The 25054-nt window shown below is 42.1% G+C and overlaps 4 protein-coding genes across 15 annotated transcripts; 2 read left to right on the top strand and 2 right to left on the bottom strand.

Moving 5' to 3' along the window:
- The first annotated feature begins 280 nt into the window (after nucleotides 1-280).
- LOC132204842 (cell cycle control protein 50A) lies at nucleotides 281-2953 on the top strand. 2 transcript variants are annotated; one of them, XM_059633667.1, is made up of 8 exons: nucleotides 281-453; nucleotides 555-688; nucleotides 964-1095; nucleotides 1220-1415; nucleotides 1476-1601; nucleotides 1657-1878; nucleotides 1929-2094; nucleotides 2183-2395. In XM_059633667.1, the coding sequence occupies exons 1-8, from the start codon at nucleotides 399-401 to the stop codon at nucleotides 2274-2276; spliced, it is 1125 nt and encodes a 374-aa protein (XP_059489650.1). In that variant the 5' UTR covers nucleotides 281-398; the 3' UTR covers nucleotides 2277-2395. The 2 variants fall into 2 exon arrangements, with proteins under 2 accessions (XP_059489650.1, XP_059489651.1); XM_059633668.1 differs by lacking the exon at nucleotides 2183-2395 and adding an exon at nucleotides 2492-2953 and having other exon boundaries at nucleotides 283-453.
- A 1854-nt stretch (nucleotides 2954-4807) lies between these two features.
- On the top strand, nucleotides 4808-17266 carry LOC132204841 (histone-lysine N-methyltransferase 2D-like). Of its 11 annotated transcripts, none has more exons than XM_059633656.1 (19): nucleotides 4808-4916; nucleotides 7578-7953; nucleotides 8012-8055; nucleotides 8110-8482; nucleotides 8704-9528; nucleotides 9719-10108; nucleotides 10291-10506; nucleotides 10683-11006; nucleotides 11129-11356; nucleotides 11411-11626; nucleotides 11794-12186; nucleotides 12342-12709; nucleotides 12816-13128; nucleotides 13191-13358; nucleotides 13511-13624; nucleotides 13789-14124; nucleotides 14404-14594; nucleotides 14650-15008; nucleotides 15327-17266. In XM_059633656.1, the coding sequence occupies exons 3-19, from the start codon at nucleotides 8021-8023 to the stop codon at nucleotides 15872-15874; spliced, it is 5397 nt and encodes a 1798-aa protein (XP_059489639.1). In that variant the 5' UTR covers nucleotides 4808-4916; nucleotides 7578-7953; nucleotides 8012-8020; the 3' UTR covers nucleotides 15875-17266. The 11 variants fall into 11 exon arrangements, with proteins under 11 accessions (XP_059489639.1, XP_059489641.1, XP_059489642.1 ...); XM_059633658.1 differs by lacking the exon at nucleotides 4808-4916 and adding an exon at nucleotides 6160-6318; XM_059633659.1 differs by lacking the exon at nucleotides 4808-4916 and adding an exon at nucleotides 6941-7256 and having other exon boundaries at nucleotides 10294-10506.
- An 83-nt stretch (nucleotides 17267-17349) lies between these two features.
- Nucleotides 17350-19575, bottom strand: LOC132204162 (actin-like). Its single transcript, XM_059632480.1, has 5 exons — nucleotides 19423-19575; nucleotides 19225-19372; nucleotides 18415-18795; nucleotides 17903-18190; nucleotides 17350-17798 (listed from the first exon to the last, which is right to left on the bottom strand). Exons 2-5 carry the CDS (start codon nucleotides 19346-19348, stop codon nucleotides 17479-17481), a joined length of 1113 nt encoding a protein of 370 aa, XP_059488463.1. The 5' UTR covers nucleotides 19349-19372; nucleotides 19423-19575; the 3' UTR covers nucleotides 17350-17478.
- A 493-nt stretch (nucleotides 19576-20068) lies between these two features.
- On the bottom strand, nucleotides 20069-24506 carry LOC132204792 (uncharacterized). Its single transcript, XM_059633560.1, has 6 exons — nucleotides 24373-24506; nucleotides 24148-24308; nucleotides 23788-23974; nucleotides 20984-23730; nucleotides 20578-20680; nucleotides 20069-20401 (listed from the first exon to the last, which is right to left on the bottom strand). The coding sequence occupies exons 1-6, from the start codon at nucleotides 24386-24388 to the stop codon at nucleotides 20292-20294; spliced, it is 3324 nt and encodes a 1107-aa protein (XP_059489543.1). The 5' UTR covers nucleotides 24389-24506; the 3' UTR covers nucleotides 20069-20291.
- Nucleotides 24507-25054: the final 548 nt, after the last annotated feature.

Below are 25054 nucleotides of genomic sequence, written 5' to 3'. Positions count from 1 at the left end.
CGCCGCCATCTGTTGGCCCCCAACCGAGGCACGAGGCAGCAGTCGACAAAAATTCGTTCGTTTAGTCAGGTGCTTCGGTCTCTTCCCCTCTTCCCTCCTTGCAACGCTGAAGGCAATCACGTGAATTCGGAGGTGACGCATGCGCGAAACGGCGTTTTTTCATCCCCACCTTCATATTCCACGAGAACCAACGGAAACAATGTGATTTAAAAACGCATGCAACGTACTCCCCTGCTCACTCCCTCCTCGCTACTTCTTTTTGACCTTCCTGCACCACGCCCCTTTATTGAGCAACAGCAAGTTGTGGTGTTTTGTGTTTCTGTTGGTCTGTTGGTGCTCAATCATCATTTTGGCTTAAGTGTGGTCGCACCTGCAGCAGCACAATCTCCAGTGCTGAAATGACTTCGGCCGTCGAACCTGCGGACGGAAAAATGACTTCGAAGAGGCCTGCAGGTATATTATTGAAAGCCTCTTTCTCTTCCTAAACGGTTCTGCTCAAGGAGTGGCCGTTTCTTCCTGCTTGTTCTCCACTCAACCTTGTCCTGTTTTTGCAGATAGCGCGTTCAGGCAGCAAAGGCTGCCCGCCTGGCAGCCAATATTGACTGCGGGAACGGTTCTTCCGACCTTTTTCATCATTGGCATTGCCTTTATTCCGGTCGGAATTGGCCTTCTGTACTTCTCGGAAGAGGTTAGTTTGGTCATATTTGAGCATTGGCCAAGAAAAGACGTCATTGTCATTCCGTCTTATCAGCGCGGCTTGACTTTGAAACGCCTCTGCGTAAAATTTGCAATAAAATAATAAAAAAATATTGGGGACTGAGGGTTAATTGCCGTAATTAGAGCAATTAAGTTCTTTTTGAAGCGCAGCGGCAGCAATAAAATCATGCATGATAACAAAACACCAATCTTTATATAGATCATATTTATGTATTTAAAAATTAAAAATGTTTGAAAAATCCCCAGGTACGAGAGAAGACCATAGACTACACGTACTGCAAAAATGATAGGAATGAAACGTGTGCTGACATTATCGAGCAAAGTGCATCTGCTGAATGCTTCTGCAAAATGACTTTCACTCTGGACAAAGATATGGAGGTAACTAATATTTTATTTAATCATGTAAATAACATGAAGTTAACAGGGAAAATATTAAATTTAGTGAATGAAGAGAATTTTACTCAAATTCATTTAATATTCAGTTTTGATGATTTTTTTACAGGGAAAAGTTTATATGTACTACGGCTTAACCAATTTCTATCAAAACCACCGACGCTATGTCAAGTCCAGAGACGACGTCCAACTGAGTGGCAGACTTTTAAATCCGTCAAACGATTGTCTGCCTTACGCCACTACCGGCAACAACGATACAAAACCAATTGCTCCTTGTGGTGCCATAGCTAACAGCCTGTTCAACGGTAAGAATTCTCAAACTCTTTTGAAAAAGAAAAAAATTGCTACTGTTCTATATTTTACAGATGAGCTAACCTTGAAGTCTCATATTGAGAATCTGCAGCAGGATGTGCCCTTACTGAAAACCGGAATCGCTTGGCCTTCGGACAAGGCAATGAAATTCAACAACCCTCCTGGCGATTTGCAGCAAGGTTAAATTAAAAATGCCGCACTTTGTAATTTATTTCAATAATTTGGAATTTTTAGCTTTTGAAAATTATGCCAAGCCTCCAAACTGGCGCAAAAATGTTTATGAGCTGGACCCGAAGGATCCTAACAATAACGGATTTGAGAATGAAGATTTGATTGTGTGGATGAGGACATCTGCGTTGCCGACATTCCGCAAGCTATACCGAAGAGTGGACCACAGTGTTACGGGCTTCATCAAGGGTTTGCACAAGGGCGACTACACTCTCATAGTGAATTATGGTAAAAGGTTTCTTTATATTAGAACAATGAAATTAAAAAGAAAATCTCAGCCTACTCGGTGAAGCCGTTTGGAGGAACTAAGAGGATGATTCTGTCAACTACCTCCCTGCTGGGTGGTAAAAATCCATTCTTGGGAATTGCCTACATAGTTGTCGGCTCCGTGTGCCTTCTGCTTGGAGTTTTGTTCCTGTTGATCCACATCAAGTGCGGCAGAAGGTAGGCGGCGACTCTTTTAATTTGCTATTAATGTTTTAACCTTTCTTTGGCGTTTGCACGTCTTGGTAAATGTTTATTGTTTTGTTAGCACCACCCCTAATTGGTTTCCCAAATGCATGGATAGCTTCATTGACGCCATCTCTGATTTCCTTCGGGTGATGTCGGAACCGCCTGTGAATTGACGTTTTCTTTCTTTTTTTGCAACTCTTTTTTGCTTCCGCAGTCTGCGTTATTTATATCCTGTCTCCTCACTGCGCGCATGCTTCTTTAACTGGTTAAAAACAAATCGAATGGTTGAGATGCTTATTTGTTTTGCTATTTGCACCTGTTGTTTCCGTGCACCGCTTTGCTGTTTTCAGTAAAATTTTGTTTCTGAGGAAAGCAAAAATTATTTCAGCACCAATGAAATGATCAACGTCACCTCGAGAACAGCCTATCAGTGAAGAGCCTCATTTCAGCATAGTTAAATATAGATCATTTTTGCTTATTTATTATTAAGTAATTTTTAACAAATTTCCGATCAAATTGATTTGTGATAATGTTCTTTAGTCTCTTAATCAAATTTCATGCTTCAGACAGCAAAATATAATCCTTTTTAGACTCCAACTTTGCCATAATTAATACATTAATAGCCTCTAGTCAAAAACTATTTATAAAAAATACGTGCTAATTGCACTACTTAAATCTTTCCAAAATATCAATACTTTTCAAAATATTTTCTGTGAATTTAATTTATTGCAAATAATTGAACGTGTTTTGGGTTTGAGTTTTTAACGATAGCTGAGCACATTCCATTTGTTGAAATATTCCTAGCTGTTGTTTACAGGTGTTGTCACAATAAAAATGTATTTTAGTACAACCAGGGTTTTTCATTTTATTGCATCAGGTTTAATTCTTCTCCATGCTTGCATGATATGTAGACGATGACGGTGCTTCAGTGGGTGCGCTCGGTTGGCGACGTATCTCTCGTTGCTAAAAAAAATGAGCCCCTAGCTGGTTGCTCGCCCTTGGCGCGCCTCTCCATCCTGACTGTTCATATTGTTATTTTCGCAAATGGACTTCCTTTTATTTTTCGTCTGCTTTGAGAAGTTAGAACGCCCCGCCTCCAATGTTTAAGTGCAGTGTGCACCATTGGCGGAGGCTTGCGTTGGATAGCACTGTGAGCCAAATGAAACAAGCGCAGCTTGTGGGTTAACATTTTTATTAATTAATTGCGTTAGTGTGGAACCTAAAACTTGATCAAAACTTATGACTTTCATTTGACTCGTATTATAGATTCAAGATGACTGTTGTAGCTGTTATTAAATAATAATATTATTAGCTTTTTTGCGTTATTTAATTTAATCAAAATAATTATCTCTCGTGCGACCCAACCATTTACTATTTTGTCTATTGAAACAAACAGCAAAAGAAAATTAAAATATTTATAAGCATTTTTAATTTTTTGTAATTTAATTAACTATTGCAAATTTCTAAGTCCACTCTAATAGACACTTGCGTGACGATAAAAGGAGCGGATTCTGTCAAGTATAGCAATCTGAATTGGCACAATCATATTTAGAACTTCAAATTCTCACGCGTCCTATATATGTGTGCAAATGCCGCTTTTTTTTCAAAATAATGAGGGTATTTCCGCAAATATTTTGCATGTCTCCACCAAATAACTCGAAAAAAATGGCAAAACAACAAAATTTCTTACTAAGAGGCCTCGTCGCACATTCAGGCTTTGGCCCAGGTCATAACGCTCACCAGCCATTGGACGAATAAGGCGCTTTTGTGCTGTAAACAAGGATCTCTTGCCCTCCCCCCTGCTCTGAACTACCCCACATACAAATCTGTATGTACTGCATAAAAAGAGAACGTAAAAAAAATTGTTTCCAAAAAAAGATCGACCTTTGATTTTTTTTTTTTAATTTGTATTATCCAGTCGGATTATCATTTAAATATATCCCACATCCAAAAGAACGTCCGTCACCTCACCTCGCTGCACACGCAGCTGTTGTGTAGTGCCTTACACGGCTCTCACATACTCTAGGGCCATGTGTTTTTATAGGCCCGTCGGCCAATGGCACACAACTCAAAGAGAGGGGCTTTAATTGTTCCTCCCTCAAACCCCAGCGTTCATCAGTCCCCAAACGGCGCAATCTAACCAGCCAACCGCGGCGGACAACCTAATCCCGCGGCACACACATATTATATGGATCCCTAATGAACTCTCGGCCCTAGGGGCCCCTGGATACTCATACCCCCTAGCCCTAGTACTCCTTTTTTATAATAATCTAAATCTATGCGAGTTCAATAAGTTCTACATCTTGAACTGAAGTCATGTTTAATTTTAATGCGGCGGAATTATATGCATTTTTTGTTTAAATTACATAGAATAGAAACCCATAACCCATGTTCTCCGCTGTTGCCGCAATAATTATCCAGCCTTTGGGAGAGAAACCCTTGGTCACTGACGTCACACACGCCGCAAACATGGCTTCAAATTACCCTTAGAGAGCATTAAATTGCCATTAGCCCCCCTCCCTATTGGGTCAATGGCTCTACTAGAGCCCGTTGCGGGTCCCGGGGCTTCTGACAAGGTCCTGCCCCCGCAGGGGGTAATGAAGAAAATGGGCCCAACCGAAATTAAGAGCCAGATTGTCGATCAAAAATCGATGTTGAAGTTGATATCTCTGGTGCATTGTCGGAGGCTGTCAGCGGTGTCGACCAATGGGACGCGTCGTTAGCGCGTGACGTAACGAGAGCAGCCAATTGCGAGCCGGTCCGTGCCTCAAAGTAGGAAACCCCTGTTGCTGATGAGCATGTTTTCATGACGGGTGAGTGTTTTCTTTGAATATTATTTGGTTTGTGGGATTTTTACGAGGAATGGTACGGTTCAAAAGAATTCAGAAGTACTTGTGTCCCCGAGCACCCCAGGGTTTCCGACCTTACCCCACCCCAAAGGGCCCTCATCGTCCCTACTTACGGAAAGGGGTCACGGCCCGTGGCGTTCCCCACTGCGTAGACGACCCTTTCGCCCGCTCTGACGGGACCCCCCGGCTGCCCCGGGGGCGAACCCAGCGCGGGGACAACGTGTACGCACAGTTCCTTGCGAATTTCACCTGTTTCGAGGCACACTACGGTGTTTGCAGCCTTTCCTCTTGTGTCTAAAAGAGCCTCTCTTCTCCTGTGATAGAGCTTGTGCAAGGGAGGGGGGTGCGGAGAGAGAGAAGCGAACGAGAGAGCGAACACGAACGAGCGAGAGAGAGAGAGAGAAATAAATCTTGCCCCTTGCTTTTTGGGTAGGGGAGCTCCAAGTGGAAATGGGGCTTGTCAAAAAAATAAGATCCTCCGGTTCCTGAGTGGGCATACAAACCAAACGTGGACGTGGACGCCCGCCGCAAGCCCGTCCCTCATCCTGTACGCATGTTGCAATCGCCGCGCGCAATCGGACTCAATTATCTCTACAAGTCCCAATTCGTTTGGCCGGCCAGCACTGCTGCGGCCCGGGGTACCCTGAATTTTTGGCAAAAACTTATCAAAAAAAGTGAAAAGATACAATGACTTGTTGATCTCTTCTCTGCCAACGTTTCAAATCGCATGTCTTTATTCCGACGAGTAGATAGAAATAAATGCAACTTAATAAGACCATAACTAAATCACCACCTAGAACTTTTTAGGTCTGGCTTCGGCTTCGCTCAAATAAAACGGAATTGTTGCCGGCTTTCTGCTGCATTACCGGTGCTGTGCACCAAGGGGCGGTTGCTGGGCTGGGACGGGGGCCGGCTCTAGCTGTTTCGCACGTGCTATAATGCCGTGCGTGGGTTCGGGGTTTGGCCCAGTCATGAATGAATGAACGTGGCGGAGGGGTGGGGCGGCGCATTGGCGTTGAGACTGTTCCTATTCAGGGTGAGCTGGGTGAGGGCAGACGGCCACCGCTCCGTCAGGGTGCGTTGAAGGCAGGCCCGCCAGGCAAGCCAAATACGTCGGTCGCGTGCGGAGTGCGAGTAGGACGGCGGCCGCGGCTAGGGGTGGGGGAGGCCGTAGTGGGAGGATCCAATGAGAGGAACTTGATGCCGAGGCGCGGTTCGTTCGGCACACAGGCAATGTACGTGTACTCGCTGATAAAAGGGCTTGCATTGGATGGAAGGAAGGGAACACACGCGCTTTGCCGTGGGTTTCGGGGGACCCACTGGGGCAACACGCCGACTCGCAGCAGAGTGTCCGACCGAGGACGAGGTGGGATGAGAAAGGCATAGAGCAGTGGTGTGGGGGTACGAATGGCACTTGTACGGCTCTTGCCTCTTGGGGTAATTTCGTTCCCTCCGCAGTGGATAGGTCAGGGAATGTACCAAGTATATTATTATGTACTCCTCACTCCTCGACACGTAGAGTCTACGACTTCTGGCTCCCTACAGTCTTACACAAGACTTATAATCATATATCATATACCGCTAAACTCATACATTTATCATTATGGTATATTTCGAATTTTATTTATTAAGTGTATATGCAGAACAAGAAGAGGCGTCGTGTATATGCAAGCAAGGAAGAGTTTCTATAATTATACAACTTAATTATTTTTTTCATATCTTTTTCGCTGAGACAGAGAGAAATGAAGATCATTAAAAATTGGAACTTTCTCAATTTTATTTAATAATATTTTTACATAAATTATGAAAGAATATTAAACCGCAATCTAAAAATTTGAAAAATCGCTAGGCCAGCCTAAATTTGTGAAAATTTAGAGAATTAATTGATAACCTAACCCATTCTATCTAACAATCAGTACAAACGCACATTGTATACATTTAAATCAGACGCAGATTTACCGCGTTATCTGGTGGCAGCCATCTGTCGTCATAAAAAATCTCAAGTAAATTTATTCATGTCAGGCATATAACGCTCCGTAAAACCTTGCGCGATTATTTAATTATATCTAATCTACCACTTTTTGAAAACAAACACCAATTGGAATGCCTGTTTAGGCATTGGCAATGTGTATTTTTTTAATCGACAGCAAACGCGGTAATGTTTGCTCGTTTATTGATTGATTACGTAGAGCTCAGGGAGATGGCGCGCGCGCTTCAATTGTTTTTGTGTTGTTGGTCGCCATTGAGCATCGAAAGTTTTTAATGATTCCGAACGGAGAGGATTAGGTGAAAAATGTAACCGAGGTAATTACCATGCTTTGTCTCTTTTTCGCTCGATACGAACCGATTAAATTCGAGAAGAGAGGGTGACAATCAATATTTCCTACGCATTCTGTTACAAAATCGTAGCGCTGCGGGTTATTTTGAGTGTTTTTGTGGGTGGCGGGAAGTTTGTCTTTTTGATTCCGACCGCAAAAAGCGTTCAGGCTGCCGTGACCTGTTATTGTTTTGAAACCCGATCTGCGCTCGTTAGCATCGCAATTTTCACGTTTTTATTGCAATCAAGTTCTTTCCATCACGTTTTTTAATGAATGTTTTCTCATAAAGCTACGTTTTTAATTTCAGAAATGAAAGAAGTCCGTCTCTGAAAATCAACTGCCAGAAGTGAAAGGAACTCGATTTCGGCCCTCAATCTCTGAGCAACCCATTCGCCTTCATGGGTTAGACTACAGCAACGTTAGCTTGGCCAAGGGTTTGCACTCAAACATTGGAGCTCATCTTTAAGGACAAGTTTGAGACCTGCCGATGCACTCAAGGAAAGCTGTTTCCAGAAGGGCACTAATTGCGAATGCCGGCCGCCACACTCACTGTGGCTGGCCGGCATAAGCTTCTGAAATAACAGTTTAGAAGCAAATTTTTCTTCCGAGCATTCTGGACATACGGTTGAAAAAAAAGCAACTCATGTTAGACTGGAAAGGACAAAATCTTAACCCAGTTGTCGGTACGTATTGATGTGTAAAATGTTACAAATAATTGAAATTTGATTTTTATTTTTGCAGGGACCTGAAATGGATGATGGGCAGCGATTACTAGACGTGATTAAGTAAGTACCAGGACTATCGCTGAGTGTGCCCTGCAGTTAGAACTTAACGCCAAGGTCATGTTTTGACAGTGACCCATCAGCACTGGAGTCGTTTCTTGGCCTGCATCCGCCCGGTGGTGGCACCGGAGGCAACACTGCCCCCACGGTGCCCCCGACCACTTCGGCCACCTCTTTGATGGCCACCGACCAGTCCATCCTCAGCTCTGTCAACATGCTGCAGGGTGACGGGCACCACGACCTTGACCCCAGCTCCCTCGTTGACTCGCTGACCCAAAGTCTGCTAGAGTCAAACCCCCTGCTGCACTCAAGTTTGCTCGAGAACGGCTCGGCCACCTCGCAGCTGCATCATTCTGCGCCTTCAACCTCTTTTGCTGCAATTCAGCATGCTCTCCAGCAGCAGCAACAGCAGCAGCAACAACCTTCAATTGTAAGTGAAATTATTAACAAAACAAAGTAAAAAATAAAAAATTAAAATAAAAATTAATTACATTAAAATAATTTGATATTATGAATTAAAATTATTTCAACTGTATTGAATGCGTTATTTTATTGATTTTTAGAGCATTGATTAATTAAATTGACTTAAATTAAAACGTCTAGTTGAGTTAAAAGTAAACAACTAATATTTTTTTTCAAAAAATTTCGCAGCAGCAGCAACAACAACATGGTGTGATAAAAATTGATGCTCCTCAGCATCTGCATGCTCAGCAGCAGCAAATCCACACAAATGTGCAGCAACCTGGCCAGCAAATGGTGGTCAGCAGCGCCGGAGGTCAGCAGTTTATTATAACTCAGACGGGTTTCCAGTCGCCACCCCCGGCTAATAGTACTGGAGGCGCTATTTTTGCCACCCCGAGTGACCAGCAAAACCATCAGCAATTTCCTCCAAACAGATCGCCAGTGCCACACGCCCCTCCGACGCCATCGCCCAGTCCGGGCGTCCTTCTTCGATCCCCAGCGCCAGTCAATCAGCAACAGGCCTCGCCGCAGCCGCTGGCCTCCCCCGGGCCATATCATGTGCAAAAGTCGCCTGCACCCCCCACTGCCGCTCTCACCCCCGTCCCCTCGCCCTCGCCAAGCATCACAACCTCGACGGCCAATTTGCCAGCCGCCCTTTTGCAGCATCCGGCCCTGCAGGCGGCTGGTATGTCCCAATTTTTATCTCAGAACAACCAGTTGGTGCAGATAATTCAATCGGGCGGCCGCTTGGCCATGGCACCTTCAATCCAGCCGGTGGTCATGAGGCCAAAGCAGCCACAGTTGCTCCCGAAACCAGCCAACGGGGTGACTGCGCAAGCAGCCAAACAGCCTTCATCATCCAGCACCCCGCGGCCGGTGTCCACTAGTCAGCCCACAGCTCAGCAAATTCCGCCTCAGACACCACCTCCTCAGCAGACCATGGCCACTGCTGTGCCCAATGCGCAGCAGATTCTCATGAATCCTCTGCTCTCCCAACAGTTGTTGCTTAATCAGGTAGGAATGATTGGAAAATAAATTTATTATGCATCTCAATTTTTTCACTTGCAATCAGAGATAACTTAACCCTCTTGTTGTAAAATTGCTAATTATAATATATTATTTACATAATGTAAATTTTAAATAATGAATCTTCAAATTTTGCATTTTTTTTCATCATCATTAATAACTTTGTGTCTGTGTTCAGGTGATTCCATCATTGGGGCAGGGCCCCATGATTGTTCAGCAACCGGGCACAGGAATGCAATTTATAATTCGGCCTCAGCAGTCTCCGTCGCCAACTGCGGCCCCTATGCTGAACAAGAACACAGTTGTGATACCAGGTCAGCAGCAAGGTCAGACCGTGCTGATCCAACACCCAGCGGCTGCAGCCCTTCAGCAGCAACAGCAACAGAGGGCCAACCAAATGCAGCAGCCTGTGCTGCGCCTTGTGCAAACCAACAGCGGTCAAATGCAGCTGCAGCAGATCCAGACCTCTAATGGGCCAGCAATCATAGCAGTGCCTTCGGCGCCAATGCTCAGCTTCCAACCTCAGATGAGGAACCAACAGCAACCTCAGGTTGTCATGTCACAGCAAGTAAGTACAATTTTGACCCGGGATTTTTCCAGTTCTGAATTTTTAAATTAGTTATAAAAATTTTTTAAATCAACCATTTAAAATTATTATTGGGTTTATATTTATTTATAGTTCAAGCATCAATTTTTTTTTATGACATAATATTTGATGATTTGCAACCGTGCTAATTCCTCAAATTACAGCAGGTTGTGTCTCAGCAGCAGCAACAGCAGTTGATCAACTCTTTTTTGGCTCAGCAGCAACAGCAAATGCAGCAACCTCAAATGGTTGAGCGGAGACTTAGTACAGACTCCAATTTGTCTATCGGGACAATCATGTCTCCTCCGAATATGCATTCGCAAACTCCATCACCAGCACCAGCCACGCCTCAAGTTGTGATCAAACAGGAACCTCAACAGGTACTTTTTTTTCAAATAATAATTTTCCCACTTATTACTAAGATTGGAAATTATGAAAAATTAATTCGGATACTTTAAATTTGCTTATTTCTGTTACTTCTGAATTTCAATTATTGAACCACATTTTTATATGATTGTGTTTATTCTACATGAAACTTACTTGAATCTCCCTGCAGGTTCAAATTCAAGCTCAGCAGCAGTTGAACCAGCAGCAACAGCCTCCGAAAAAGAAATCAAAGCCCAAGAAAAAGAAAACCAAAAGCAAGGATGAAGAGGCGAGCCAACAGGTTGAAAGCAAATTAAACCTAGCAGATATCATGAAATCTGCAGGAATTGGAGATGATGATGACGGAATGCTGGATGATCACACAGATGTTCAACCAGCTGAGCAACAGCCACCTCAGCAACCCACCTCGCAGGCGCCTGTTGTCCAACAGCAGCAACCCACCTCCGTTCAATCACCACTTGTGTCTCAGCTCCAAAATCCAGTGACCCTCCAGGTGATTTTTAATTTATCAATTTTTCATACGATTTCATATAATAATAATAATTCATGTGCAGTTAGTGAAATTAAAAACTGACCTTAAAGTTAATTTTGTCTTCTTGTGTTTTGTTCTTCAAGTCTACGTCTGCAACTCTCACTCCTCAGCAACAAGTTCAGCAGCAGCTGCAGCAGCAATTAAACCAACAGATTCAACAGTTAAACCAAGCACAACATCAGCAGCAGCAACAAACTGTAGCTCAACAGGTTCCACAGGCTGTGCCCCCAGGTCAGGTCAAAATCGCTGTCACCGAGGATGGACGTGTGATAATCCACAGAGATGGCAGCATGATCACTATTCCTCCTCAGGTAATTGTTATTAACAATAAAATATTTTTATCTGACTTGGATTTTTTCCAAAAGCCTGGTGGTCCAGCTGCTGGTCTAGCTGCGGCCCAAGTGATTTTGCAGAGCTTGCAGTCAGGAATGCCGTCCCAAACCGTGGCCACACCACACCCTTCCTTAACTCAACTGCTACAAAACAATGCTGCTCAACAGGCTTTGAACCAGCAAATTCAAGCAGCCCAAGCTCAAAGACAGCAGACTCAGGTCCTTATGCTGCAACAGCCTAACAATCAGGTAATTAATACATATTTAGAAAAATAATATAACTATCATTCCCAATTAAAATTTGAGTATTTATTTTAAAATTTTGCTCAATCTGGTTTCTGTTTTTTAGTGAATTATTTAACTTATTATCAATAATTAAATCCTTTCAATTCAATAAACTATTTTTATTTATGTAGGCTGTGGTGCAGACGACAACAACAAATGCAGTTCAAGCAGCTCCGCAGCAACAGTTGGCCACAACTTCTGCTTCGGAAATGACTTCAAACATGCTAATTGGAGGACCAGCCAAGCAGCAGGTTGCAAGTCAATCTGACAAAATCCCTGAGGCTCTGCTGCAAACCCTTCGAAGCGCCAACATTGACCCCAACTCGCAAGCGGCGGCTGCCATTCTGCAAGTTGTTGCCTCGGGCACGCCATTTGCTTTCCAGGCAGGAGACCAGATTGTTCTCACTCAACAGGGCGCTCAGCTCTACCAAATGCTCCAGCAGCAACAGTTGCAGCAAATGCAACAGCAGCAGCAGCAACAACAACAACAACAACAGCAGCAGCAGGTGCTCATCAGTTTAGACGTAAAGGAACTTAAGATACTCCTTATCATACTTTCAAATAATTTTCGTATTTTTCTTTTCTTTTATTTTGTTAATAATAATTGAAATCTTAAGTTTAATATTTTTTAAAGTTTATATCAATATTTGATCTGAAAAGTAATTCAAATTTAACTTAGGCCCTGCAGCAGCAGCAGCAACAACAACAACAAATTCAGCAACAAATGACTGCGACCAAAACCGTTCCTGGACTGACTGTGGCCGCTGGAGGCACTGTGATTGTTGGGGCTGACGGCTTCCCAAAACCTAATCTTATGATCAACGCTGCACCAAAGGCAACCACTGTGATCAGACGCACTTCGACTGAGAGTATACAGCACACATGCAATAGGCACGTCGAGCCTGCCCAAACGACTGCCCCCATTCAACAGCAGCAGCTCACGCAGATGGAAAACAAAATCCGAACCACAATCACCTGCCAACCAAAGCCGAGTACGAAGAAGAAAAAGGCGGTGATTAAAATTGAGAGTAAACCAGAACCATCAAGGTTAGAACCTAAGCATATAAATTTTTTTAAGAAAATTTAAACCTGTTGTTTATGATATGTTGTGGATGTTAAGAATTGTTCAGTAAAACTATGATTCCTATCTTAGACTGCAGACAGCTCCCATCAAAGCAGAGACTAAAATTCTACCACAACCAAGTGCAGAGCAACCAAGCATATCAAACGGACCTTCAAGCATCTCCAAAATGCTTCCCAACTCTCCATCGAGCAATGTAGTCACCTCCTCTTCAGACTCCAACACACAGACTCCAGTTCTGCAGGCCCAACCTGCTCCAGAAACACCGTCGCCCTCTTCCTCTCCAATTAAACAACCCCCTTCAACACCTCAACAGCCTTCCGTACCACATGGTCTGATGCCACACAAGGTTCAAACCATCCAGTTGACTCCTCAGAAACAACAGGTTGGTGATTCAAAATTTATTCAAGTGAAAGAAAATTCATTCATCACTTTAAAATTTTCCAGCATTTGAAGCAAGTTCAGGCCCAAATTCAAGCTTTGGCCAAAAAGCAACCAAGGAGTGCCCAGGAAAATGCTGTTCTGCAGAGGCTGTCTTTGGAGCAGAACAAAATTTTGGCCTCTGGAAAACTGGTCCCGACCATTCCCGGCCAGCATGCTCAGGGACTTCAGTTTGTAAGTAGTGCACTGTGCACTGCATGTCAAATTTTCTATTGGAAATTTTTATTTCAAGTTCTCTTGTAGTTTGGAAGAAAATGATATGAAATTATTTTCTATATGATTTTTCCCCAGCATGGCATGCTTATTTGCTCTGTTATTTTGTTTAGCCGTCTCCTCCTCCCTCTGCAGTAGGCGAAGTAGAAGCAATTATTGACGAGTCTGCTCTCACTGAAGCAGCCCCCCAACAGCTTGCTTACCTTGCCAATCTGTTAAAGCAGCCTGTAAGTGAGCCGTTCCTGACAAGCATGCTTGTTTTCCTGCATTCTTTTTTTAGCAGGGCTAATGCAGCATCTCAATTTTTTCAAATCTCAAAATTAGTTGGCCCTGATTTAGATTTTAATATAGTCTGATAACCAAGTATTCAACTCTGTTGTTTAACTTGAAGGTTCCTCCCCAGGTGAACAGCAACAACCAGTCACCGCAGGTGTGCTACTACCACCAGGTGGGAAATCAAATCATAACCTTCACTCAAAAGTCGCACCAGCAGCAACAGGCAGCCTCTCAGGCCAAGAGCACATCTGCTGTGTCATCAACCCAGAGCGTGGTAACAACTACGGCCTCGAGTTTGACCACTGCGGCCAAGGCAAGTACCACTAGTTCTGCAAGCACCACCCCGACGCTCTCCTCCACCCCCACTGTCGTCTATCTCAACTCGAGTATGGACAAAGGCCTAACTACAGCAATACCGACGCAAATCAAAGCCACCATTCAGGTTCACCAGGTAATTTTGCAGTTTGGCCTTCTAGAACTAAGTTCTTGCTTATTTTTTGTAAAACTTATTCAAATCAATTTATTTTAAATTATTGAAAGCTGTGAAGCCTGCAAAGAAACTGTTTAAGGCCAAAAATTTGACAACTGACTCACTGACTATTTTTGGACTTTTTTACTGTTGACGACTTCAATTGAGACCAATGTTTTATCTGTTTTATTAGCACTTTTTGTTAATCTTTTGGTTCCTTATTTCTTTTGTTGAGTTTAATTGGTCTGAATTGTGATTCAGGTTCCAAGCGCAAGTACAGTGGTAACGCAGGCCCCACCGAGTAGCACAGCCAACAGTGTAACTCTCCTTCCTAAGCCTCTCCAAATCAAAGCAGCCACTGCCACGACCCCGGCCGGACCTGCATCTCCTAACAAAGGGCTCAAACGTCCTGCAAGCACTCCAGTCAAGCCTGGATTCAACAAAATTTGCCTGTAATTGAAAGAGGTTTCTTGTTTGAATCGTTATTAACTCGTATTGGTTTTTCAGAATCGAGCAACAACTGACAAAAGACCAGGAAGGTGCAACTGATCCGGACACAAAGACACCGTTCCGGAGCAAGGCGGACGCTTGCAAGCGGCTGCTGCGATACCACGTTTTCCAAGAAAAGGTACTTGGCCAGAAGGACCTGGAGAAGGCGGATGAGTTCTTCGAGGCCACATCACAACACTTGCTGGACAAGTTTGAGCAGATGGTCCACAAGTATCAGTACCTGTGTCTCATGGAGAGCCAGCGAGAGGTGGCCACCTCAGAACTGATGATGATTGATAGGATGTTCCTTGCTGACGAACAGGCCTCTCTCAAGGACCTGAAAGACCAAACTGCTGCTGCTGCAACTGCGGCTAAAGGTAATATTTGTTTGGTAAATCTGTGCGGTATTGACGGGTCTTGTGTAAATTACAGTGAATTATGGAAGCTCATAAATTTTTAAGTTACTATGTTTGTATAAAAATTATTAATTATCTAAAAAAATGTCTTAGGAGTCTTTTTCAAAATTGCTTATTATTTCTCTTTTCAAAACATCTATGAAAACTTAATAAATCCATGCAAGAACTTTCAGACTGATATTGCAGTGTTTTTAAGTTTTTATTTTCAGATTACTAACCGATCTAACTTATTTAAAATTAGACACAATTTTGAAATAGGAACAAAAAATATGATTACAGAAGCAGATGCGGCAGCCGAGGCGATCCAAGTAAAGACGGAGACTCCGGTCCATTCCAAGTCGGTGATGCCGCTGCTAGTTGGTTCGACGAACAATAGTGATGTGAAAGAATTACGGATAGTGGTGCAGGACGTGGCCCGGGTCACGAGTGAGGTTAAAAAGGAGCCCAAGATTGAGCAAAACTACGACGAGTTTGAGGCCATTCAGCGCGAGTTGAACAGCTATGCGCGCGACACCAACGGCAGCGGCGTCGATTCCTCGGACGACCCGAGCGCCGCCGAGCTAGGTCTGGACGACGACGACCTGCACGCGCAGGTGCAGAGCGCCATAGACTCAATCCTCAACCTCCAGCGCAGCGACGACCTGCTGCCGACGGTGCCCACCAACGGGCCGACGGCCTCTGCCGGTCGTCGACCGCCCAACAACGGCGACCACTCGCTGACGGCGCGACACCTCAATCTGCTGGACGACGACGACGACGAGGACATCGTCGGCCCGGCCGGCGACCCAGCACTCGACGAGGCGGTCCGCAGCATTCTGACCTCCTGACAGTAGCCCTGTCGAATTCCGGCATTCGGCTCTCGACATGTTCTGATTGAGGACTTCAACTGACGGAGAAGAGGTAAAACAAAACCGTGTGCTTCTTGGACAGAAGTCTTGCACCAAGTCACAATAATTGGTATTAATCTTTTTAAGCTTAATTTTTCAACTGGGAAATTGGACAAATCTAAACTTTAATTTGAAAAGAATTCGTCAATGATTCTGAATGGGCCAAATTTCCATTTAAAAATGCATGCCCAGAAGCACGAAGGTGGTTTACCTCCTCACGACATTCCGAGCTCACTGAGATTTTGAGGCCGGTCCTCCGCTCGTTTTTCGCCGACCCGTCGCTGGGATAGAATTAAGACTGTGATTAAAATAAGCATTTATCGTTTAGTGCCGGACGATCTGCGGTCGCCGACTAAAGAAGTGAGAGTGAGTCGAAAAACGGATCCTACCCTCTAATTTGTTGTATTTACCCCAAAATCGTCGGCTCAAGCAATACACATTCATTTGAATTTCATCAATAAGTGCAAAAACTGATTTAAAACAAAGTAAAAACATTTAATAAGAAGTACAAAACGCGAAACTGAGGCTTTCTTGGATAAAACTTGTTTTGGATTTTGATCCCAGCTAATTCCAGTCCTTGTTGAATTTGTTTTCTCGAAAAAGTTGCAGAGCAGTTTTTGTGTGATTGCATATCTCTCAGTGTAAAGAAAGACTTTGAACAAAACTGAAATGGATCGAAGAGTGAGAACCACTGCTGAAACTATTCAATCTATTCGTATATGAGGTTCCTGTGAACAAACAGCTTTTCCCTCAAAGAAATAAGCAGATCAAAGTAAAACTCTGTTTAGGTGCCAATTATGTTATTTGTTGTTATAGGTGCTTTCTTTTTGTTTTAACCTTTGAAAAGAGAATCGTATTAAGTTGAAAAAACATAATATTTTTGTACTTAAGCCGTGACGAAATTTTCGATAAACGATCTTCGTCCACTTGCCTTTGTGTAATTTTTTCTATGTAGATTTTTGCTATCGTTTTGTAAATATCCACGGCATCTTTAGAATGACATTCAATTCAAAATTTTGATTTTGAAAAGATGACACCGTAACTCAATTAAACCTTGTGGCAACCAAATCGATATTTTCTCGGGGCAGTGCACTTCTGTAGTGTAATCGTGTCAAGCTAGCCAGTCCCCTGTCCAAGACTGACTCAAAAACAAAACGCAGTATCAAAAAGAGAGAGAAAAAATATCAAATCACTGATCCATAATGAAAATTACCGGAAATGTTAGATTGGAGATAAGAGATAAATTAAAGCAGTGCGTTCCTATAAAAACACAATCTTCTACAATAAAAAATAAAATGCAGAAATACAAATATTATGCTTTTTTATGAAAAAAATTATAACTCCCTGATGAAATTTTAAATTAAAGTCAACTTTTTCCTTGTTTCAAAATTTAAAAAAGTTAGACTTAGTCTTATGGAAAGATATTTTAATTTCATGAATTATTCAATTACAAGACAAAATTAATCCATTGAAATATACAAAATAAGCAAAATCATTTACAATTTTAAAAAGAGAATATCACAAAAATTCAATTTTTACAAGGCTTAGTAGCACATCCTGTGCACGATGGATTCACCGCACTCGTCGTAAGCCTGCTTGGTGATCCACATCAAGGTTGGCATACGGGCAACAATGGACCCACCAATCCAGGCGGAAAAGTTTCTCTCTGGAGGGGCGATGATGTTGATACTCATTGTGCTTGGAGCCAGGTCTGAGATCTCTTTCTGCAAACGGTCGGCAAAGCGAGGGTGCATGGTGGAGCCTCCGGAGAGAACAATGTTTTTGTACAGCTCCTTCCGAGTGTCCATGGCGCAGCGCATAATGGAGCTGTACACTATCTCGTGCACTCCTCTCACATCCATACCTAACAAAAATATTTTCCACATTAAGTAATTAAATGCTCTCAACACACAGATCTGGCTGAATGGTCCTGCCAAAGCCAAAATCAATATCAACAACAATCCATACCTAGAAGTGAAGGCTGGAAGAGTAGCTCGGGGCAGAGGTAGCGCTCTTTGCCAAGGGTGATCACCTGACCATCAGGCAAAATGTACGCCTTTTCCACTTTGCTCGATTTGACCCTGTGCTCTGATTCCGGCGCCACGAAGCACAATTTTTCCTTGATGTCCCGAACGATCTCTCGCTCCGCAGTGGTGGAGAAGTTGAAGGCCCCATTTGTTAACATCTTCATCAGGTACTCAGTGCAGTCACGGCCAGCAAGTTTTATACGTTCCATTGCATGTGGAAGGGTGAAACCTGTAAAAACAATAATTTTCACGCTAGTTCAAAAGTATTAAAAAAAAATGATTGTGTACATATAATTTTGTAGGTATGTGGGATTGGATTTAAACAATTAAAACACTTTCTTTTTCAAACACAAAATTAATTTAGAAACACTAAATAATTTAATAAAATGTAGAGTCATGTGTGCAAAAGAAAATACTTTCAAATTAACTTTGCATCAAAAAATAAATATTCACCTTCATAAATTGGGAGTGTGCAAGTTACTCCGTCACCGCAGTGGAGTACCAATCCGGATGAGCGGCCTGTTGAGTGCAACACCAGCTTCAGTTTGTTGCCGATGTTCATGGCAGGAGTGTTGAAAGTCTCGAACATGATCTGGGTAGTCTTCTCATGGTGGCGCAAAGGATTGAGGGGCGGCGCGGTGAGCAGAACAGGGTGCTCGTCAGGAACCACCCTGAGCTCGCTGTAGAATGTGTGGTGCCAGATCTTCGCCATGTCGTCCCAGTCGGCTACTCGTCCGTGATCAATCGGGTAGGAAAGTGCAAGGATGCCTCTCTTTTCTTGAGCATCTTTGCCCACGTAGTTGTCCCTCGGATTCACGCCAAGGACCAATTCACCTATCTAAAAAGTAAACAAAATTAGTGTGAGATTTAAGGTGGCGGCCCAAGTCTGTTTTGACATCTTTGGTTGTAAACCCTCATTATTTCAAATTTAAATTTTTGATCGAAAAAATAATTATAATAATATCATTCAAAGATCAAAGTTATCTACAAGTATAGCCTCAAATTGTGTTTTAAAACAAAACTGTAAAATATGCAAAAAAATTTTTATTGATTTTTCTCAACGATGATTAATTTTATAACGAAAAAAGGGTTACAACAAAACATTTAACGAGTCAAAACAATCAAATATTTAATAAAAATGGGAGAAAAATAAGCATAATATTATAGTCTAATGAAAAATTCACTAAAAAACGATCATAACAGATATTTATCATGGGGATTATATTCATCAGTTTTGTGTAAAAAATATTTTATTAAAATAACTTGCAATTCGTGGTCGGCCAACGACTGACGAGAAAACAATGCTGGGAGAATCGGCTGTGGCAAAATCTGCCTTCAAAGATCCGGAACCGTTGTCAAAAACGAGAATGGATTTGGCTGCAAACATCTTTCGTGGCTTTTATCGGTGAGACTGAAATATACATACATATAACACAGCAAAGTGATTTTGTTTACTTCCACCTTCCTTTTCATTTGGATGCGCTGTCAAAGTCGAGCATAAAGTAGCAAATTCCTTTACATTGGTGATCGACGGGAAGTCTGCTTTATAAAAATTTATCAGCTTTACAGTGCCTTGAATTCCAAATAAATTCCTTATATTCCAAAGATACCACTTATCAAGAATCCCTTGCAATCGGACAAATTTAGAATTTATCTATAAATTAAAAAAAAAATATGTTTGAAACTGTGCATTGAACAGTTAAAAAAAAAAATAGCCAAGATTAGGAAAATGAATTATTTAAAAATTTTTTTGATTGAAATATAATAAAATAAACCAAATATTAAAAGGATCGGCAAATTTACAGCTTTTTAAAGTTTATGAATATGATTAATATAATTATTGCAAGCCTAATGGTTTACCGATTAAAAATAATTTTTCGTAATTTTTTTTTAAATTTCACAAGAGCATTTGAAATTTTTTTTAGCTAAACTTTTATTGAAATTATTGTTCACGCATTTGATAACTTTTATCATTGCAGGAAAATTTAATTTATTAAATTCGAACTATAATAATTTAAAATACATTTTTTTTGCGCCTAGAAAATCCCATCACAACTTGTTAATTTATCATTGAACTGATATAAAATTAAATTTCACGTCAGTCTAAACCAACTTTTTAAAAATGAAGATATACTATTTTTCATGCGTAAATAGACATATTGTAGATATATTACGATAAAAATTAAATATTTTTTCCATTTAAAATTTTTAGTTTTAAATTTTATTTTGATTCATGTAGCAACACACAGCACAGACTACAGATTAAATGAAATTAAAAGCAACTAAGAAATTAAGCAGCAGTTAAGCAGGAGCTCTTTGATTTTTTTTTATCACAGTTCAGTGACTTTGTGTGTGGAGGGCCAGTTGTCCACCGTGCGCCGCCTTGGCTTCTTCAGAATAGGCCGCGGGATGCGTGACGCGTTACTTGAGCTGCGCCTTCCTGTGTTATAAAGAAAAATAAGGTTTTATTTTCGTCTTTTTCCTCGTTGCGAAAATCTCAGCTAGAAATTGGAAGTGACTAAAACACACACTGATATTCGTCAGCCGCTGATAAAAGGCGTAATTATTGCTCCAAAATTTTACGCCCGTTTCTAATCAGCGCCTTATCTTGTTTACCTGGCTGGCCGTTTTTCCGCGGGAGTGGCAGGCTGCCGGATTTCTCTACTGCACGATGATAGCTTGCATTCCTTTCCACGCTCGTACGCTTGGACGTCAATGACTATATTTTGGAAAAATTTGCAAAAAAAGTATCAATAAGTCAATAGAGATTCATAATAATAAGTAATAATTAATTACCCTTTCATTCATTTTGGACTTTAAATATTTGTAGGCAACTTAATAATATGAAATAAATAATGATATAAAATTATTAATATTAATTGAAATTTGTGGTATTTTTTCCCTCAAAATATTTTGGCACACACAAAAATTACTTAAAAAAATGTTCATATAAATTTAAATTATGGCCCTTCAACTTGCTAAATTTTTCTAGTAATTTTAGTTGCTGGTAAACTTTTATTACCTCTGTTTCGAAGACGTCATCATTTATAGATTCCCTGCGCGTTTGCAAGTTCTCCTTGTCACTACCCTGCTTGACCGTGAGGTCCTCCGTAGACGATGGTATGCTGTCCCCCTTGGAGGATGAATCGGACGACGATGAAGAAGTCCTGCGCACCTTCATTCGAATAATTGGTTCCTCTACTACCGGCACTGATGGTTTCTGTGGCTCTTTCTGGACAGGAGAATTTGGCAGGGAGCCACTCTCCTCGTTTGAAGACGACATGGATGAGGTCGGACGCTTGGACACTCGACTTCCACGCTCCAACCGACGGCCTGACTGCTTGGGCACCACCTGTCTAATAACAGGGGGTTGCTCGTCTTCAACTTCGATGGTATCTGCGATCTTCAGCTGGCGGTCGGACAGTGGTCTTGACTCAGAGTTGGACACCAGACTGCTACCCTGACGGACAAGACTGCTCCTCAAGATCACTTCTTGTTGCACGTCGTCCTCGTTGTTGTTTGTGTTCTGGTTGCTGTCCAGAGAATCCAAGGACAAAGGGGATCGGACACTGCCCTCCCGAGAATCGGTTTCCAAAGCATCGGACGGAGACAGTGGGTTTTGTCCGGACGAAGAGGGAGATGTGATCTGATCAGGAGACAGCTGGTCTTCAGACGAAGAGGAAGCGTCGGACATTTTGACTCTGATGGGAAGTGGAAGGGTCGGTCTGATTTTTTCAAGGTTTGGAATTGCAGATTTGTCTTCGGGAGGCTTCTCAACCTCAATTTTAACCTCGGTTTCTTCAGTTGGTAGAATTTCTTTGGAAACCTTAGGTTGGATAACTGAAACACTCTCTGAAACCTCTTTTACATCTTTTTGTTCAAAATAATCATTGTCTAACTTCTCCACGGACCGTTTGATCTTCTCAAGCTCGTCCTCTGAGGAGGTAGAACTTCGTCTGTCAGCTAATGAAGGGTCTGACTTCATCTGCTGTAGTCGGACGGTGGAGTACTTCTCGCCTTCGATGCCCTCCTCATCCCCGACCATTTTCAACTGAAACACCAGTCTCTCTGGCTCGCCCAGATCTTCCTCGTCGAATGAGGTGATTTTTTCCTTCAGTTCGGCCATCACAAAGGACCACGACCTTCGTGCCTGATTGACTTGCTTTTTCTCCTGGTGGTATTGCGCGTAATACTCGTCCGCCTCCTCGTCTGTTGATTTGCTCTTTTCGTCCTCCTCTCCTTTTGGTGGGAAATTCTCATAAATAGGATCTTGCAGAACTTCTACAGATTCTTTCAAATTTTCTTCAATTTTAACTTCTTCTTCTTTGACGGGAGTTGCGTCTAAACTGCTCCTTCTTTGCTTCTTGATGCGGTCCTGCTTTTTGGATTCTCTGGTTTCTGAAGCAGATCTTCTTGAAAAAATCCGTCTGAACATTCCAGGAGGCGATTCGGCGTCTGACCCTGTCTCAGGTTTGTTGCCTTTCTTTGTCTTTCTAGGTCTGCGCTTTGCCTTATGCTTTCCGTCCGAGTGCTCGTCCGAAGAAGTGACATCACCCGCTGACTGCGTGTTCAATGAGGCGCTAGACATTTGTGCAATTCTATGGACCTTGTACTTTTTCACTTTGTGTTTATTCTCCTCAGGAAGGGTGCTTATCGGCGCCTCAGGGACACGTTCCACTGGGGCAGATCCCCTTTTTGATGACCTCAAACTCCCAAATTTGAAGAATCCACTTCCAGTGGAGTGCCTGTCCAAAGTTGACGTCTTCTCGCCGTCCGTCTTCTTCTTTTGAGAACTGTCCGTTTTGGTCAAGTTAGGAATAATGTTTAATTTGGAAGCGTTCTCCGCCTCTTTCTTGAACGCCTCATCAAATTCTTCCTGATTATCCAGTTTGTCGTAACTGTCCGATGACTCACGTTTACTTTTCTGTCCGAAAAACCGAGACGTTTTCTGTACCTGGGCGTATACTGGCGAGTTCTCAATTCTTTCCACCTCTTCAGCGACTACCTCTTGGTGTACGTCAACGGACACAGCGTTCTTCCCTTTGATTCTGAACAACTCCTTTTTTTGTTTTTGAAGTGAAGAAATTTTCTTTCCCTCGTCGTCGCTGCTTGTTTCTTTGCCTTCAATGTTATCGAATCGCTTTTTTTCCAACTGCAGCTCGTCGACCGACGCCGACTTCTTCGTTTTGTTCCTGAAAAAGTTGCGCTTTTTTTCTATCGGAGTGGGCTTTAGCACTTCAGGTGCAGTCTCAATGGTTTCCTCATCGCCGTCTGGTTTTAAATTGATCGTCTCATCGTCTTCACTGCTACTGCTTGTTGTACTTCCGACCCTGGTCTTTTTCAAATTTCTTTTAAAAATTCCAGCGGTTTTTTTAGGCTCGGCCGTTTCCTCGGCCTTTCGTTTTTTCGCGTCGCTCTCTTTCCTCCCCCAATTCAAGCTGAAAAAAGACCCTCCTGACTTCTCTTCCGGCGGATGATTGTTTTCCTCCTTAATTTCTTTACTAAAGAAAAACTTTTTCTTGCCCTTTTTTCCTTCTTCTTCAACGGCCAACAGTTTCACACCTTCATCGACTTCTTTATCCAAAGTTTCAACGGCCTCCGTCACAATTTGGCTGGTTGATGCCTCTTTCAATTCTTTCTCTTCTTTAGCATGAATAGAAACATTTGATGACTTTTTCTTCCCTTTGAAAATACGAGAAATGAAGCTCGGACTAGCGTCTATTTTTTGCTTTTTCGTTTCATCCTCTCCTTGAAAATCTTGCACGTCAACTGAAAAAATAAATAGAAAAAAATTAATAATTAATTAATATTTAAACGCATTTTTACTTTTTTCCAATGCAATTTCTGCTGGTACGGCGCTATCAACAGTATCAACAGGTGCTAGTTTTGAAGGACCGACTACCTGCTGATCCGCCACTTCTTTTTTAACTTCATCCACGCCGTGAACATTAATGAAATTGACGATAGTCTCGTAAACAGCCAAATTTGACAATTGATCTTCAGTTACTCCAGCCTGAAATATAAAATTAGTCAATAAAACGAGAGATAACAACATTAATAATAACAATATATATTGCTGAGATGGAAAACATTCTAGACTCATTGATTGCTATATTTTTGTTTGCTTTGAAACTGGTGTTGCAAGAGATTAGAAATTTATATTTTTTTCTTAATTCTTATAATTACCTGCTGAAGAAAGGCCTGGATGTGAGGATCGTTCAAATTGACGGAGACCAACGGTCGGGGCGCGACATGGACGACGTGATTGAAATTCAGCGGGGCGCCGATATCTTCTGATTTTAGGCGCATCGCATCTTTCGGTTTGCTAGAGCTCTTTGATCGCATCACTTAAAGTTCAGAAATTTTATCAGGTCAACTTTTTTTGAATTTAATTCTCCCTGAAAAACTCACTTTCGGCGCAGTTCATAGCCCGCACGGATTATCCATGGTGCTTTCAGGCGGATAACTAACAACTTTCGGCGCGGCCACAGTCGCATTTGTCTCCTTATCGGCGCTGCACCGTGTGGAGCCACTGATAAAAGGTGCTGGACGCGCACTGACTGCATATCTTATCAGGGCGTTTGTATTATAAAATAGATGTGCGTGCACGTAACAAATGTGACACATACATTTGCTTGGACAAGCTGAGCATGTTTGTCAATTTTTACTTTCTAAAGTGAAAAATCGCAAATGAGTAATCGAAGCACACACAAAATTTGATGTGTACCTTTCATCAATATTTTCATATTAAAAAATAAATTTTTTCAGAGATTGGTAATTAATTAAAATTTTAATAAAGTAATTGCTCTCAAATAATTTCAAATTACGCGCCTACGCCATATAAATGTTTCAATATTTGGCTCGTGTTTTTATTTTATCATTTTAAGGTTTCTCAATTCTCATAATCATAAGTGCAAAAAATATTAACGCGCTGACATAAAAATTTCAAATTTCTTGGATGGCCATAGATCAATAGAGCCATGGAGCATCAAAATTTTTAATACTACATAGCTTTTCTTTTTTACTGAAAAGTTTCTGTTTCCATGGGTGTTTTTGTTTATTTTTCAGCTTCTCTAGCTAGAAACATAAAGTA

This window comes from Neocloeon triangulifer, unplaced genomic scaffold (assembly GCF_031216515.1).
Source record: "Neocloeon triangulifer isolate White Clay Creek 2 clone unplaced genomic scaffold, ASM3121651v1 ptg000022l, whole genome shotgun sequence".
In the NCBI taxonomy this organism is placed as follows: domain Eukaryota; kingdom Metazoa; phylum Arthropoda; class Insecta; order Ephemeroptera; family Baetidae; genus Neocloeon; species Neocloeon triangulifer.
Note: the sequence above shows the minus strand (reverse complement) of the source record. Positions and strands in the feature narration are given on the sequence as shown.

Excerpts from the sequence above, each read along its gene's own strand:
- LOC132204162 (XM_059632480.1), bottom strand. The coding sequence starts at position 19,348 with ATGTTTGCAGCCAAATCCATTCTCGTTTTTGACAACGGTTCCGGATCT. Across the intron at positions 18,191-18,414 it reads CACACTCCCAATTTATGAAG|GTTTCACCCTTCCACATGCA; the intron begins GTGAATATTTAT and ends TTGTTTTTACAG. Across the intron at positions 17,799-17,902 it reads CTTCCAGCCTTCACTTCTAG|GTATGGATGTGAGAGGAGTG; the intron begins GTATGGATTGTT and ends TATTTTTGTTAG.
- LOC132204841 (XM_059633656.1), top strand. The coding sequence starts at position 8,021 with ATGGATGATGGGCAGCGATTACTAGACGTGATTAA. Across the intron at positions 9,529-9,718 it reads AACAGTTGTTGCTTAATCAG|GTGATTCCATCATTGGGGCA; the intron begins GTAGGAATGATT and ends GTCTGTGTTCAG. Across the intron at positions 12,710-12,815 it reads AGTAAACCAGAACCATCAAG|ACTGCAGACAGCTCCCATCA; the intron begins GTTAGAACCTAA and ends TTCCTATCTTAG.
- LOC132204792 (XM_059633560.1), bottom strand. Across the intron at positions 20,681-20,983 it reads ATGACGTCTTCGAAACAGAG|TCATTGACGTCCAAGCGTAC; the intron begins GTAATAAAAGTT and ends TCCAAAATATAG. Across the intron at positions 20,402-20,577 it reads GCGGAAAAACGGCCAGCCAG|GAAGGCGCAGCTCAAGTAAC; the intron begins GTAAACAAGATA and ends TTTATAACACAG.
- LOC132204842 (XM_059633667.1), top strand. The coding sequence starts at position 399 with ATGACTTCGGCCGTCGAACCTGCGGACGGAAAAATGACTTCGAAGAGG. Across the intron at positions 454-554 it reads GACTTCGAAGAGGCCTGCAG|ATAGCGCGTTCAGGCAGCAA; the intron begins GTATATTATTGA and ends CTGTTTTTGCAG. Across the intron at positions 689-963 it reads TTCTGTACTTCTCGGAAGAG|GTACGAGAGAAGACCATAGA; the intron begins GTTAGTTTGGTC and ends AAAAATCCCCAG.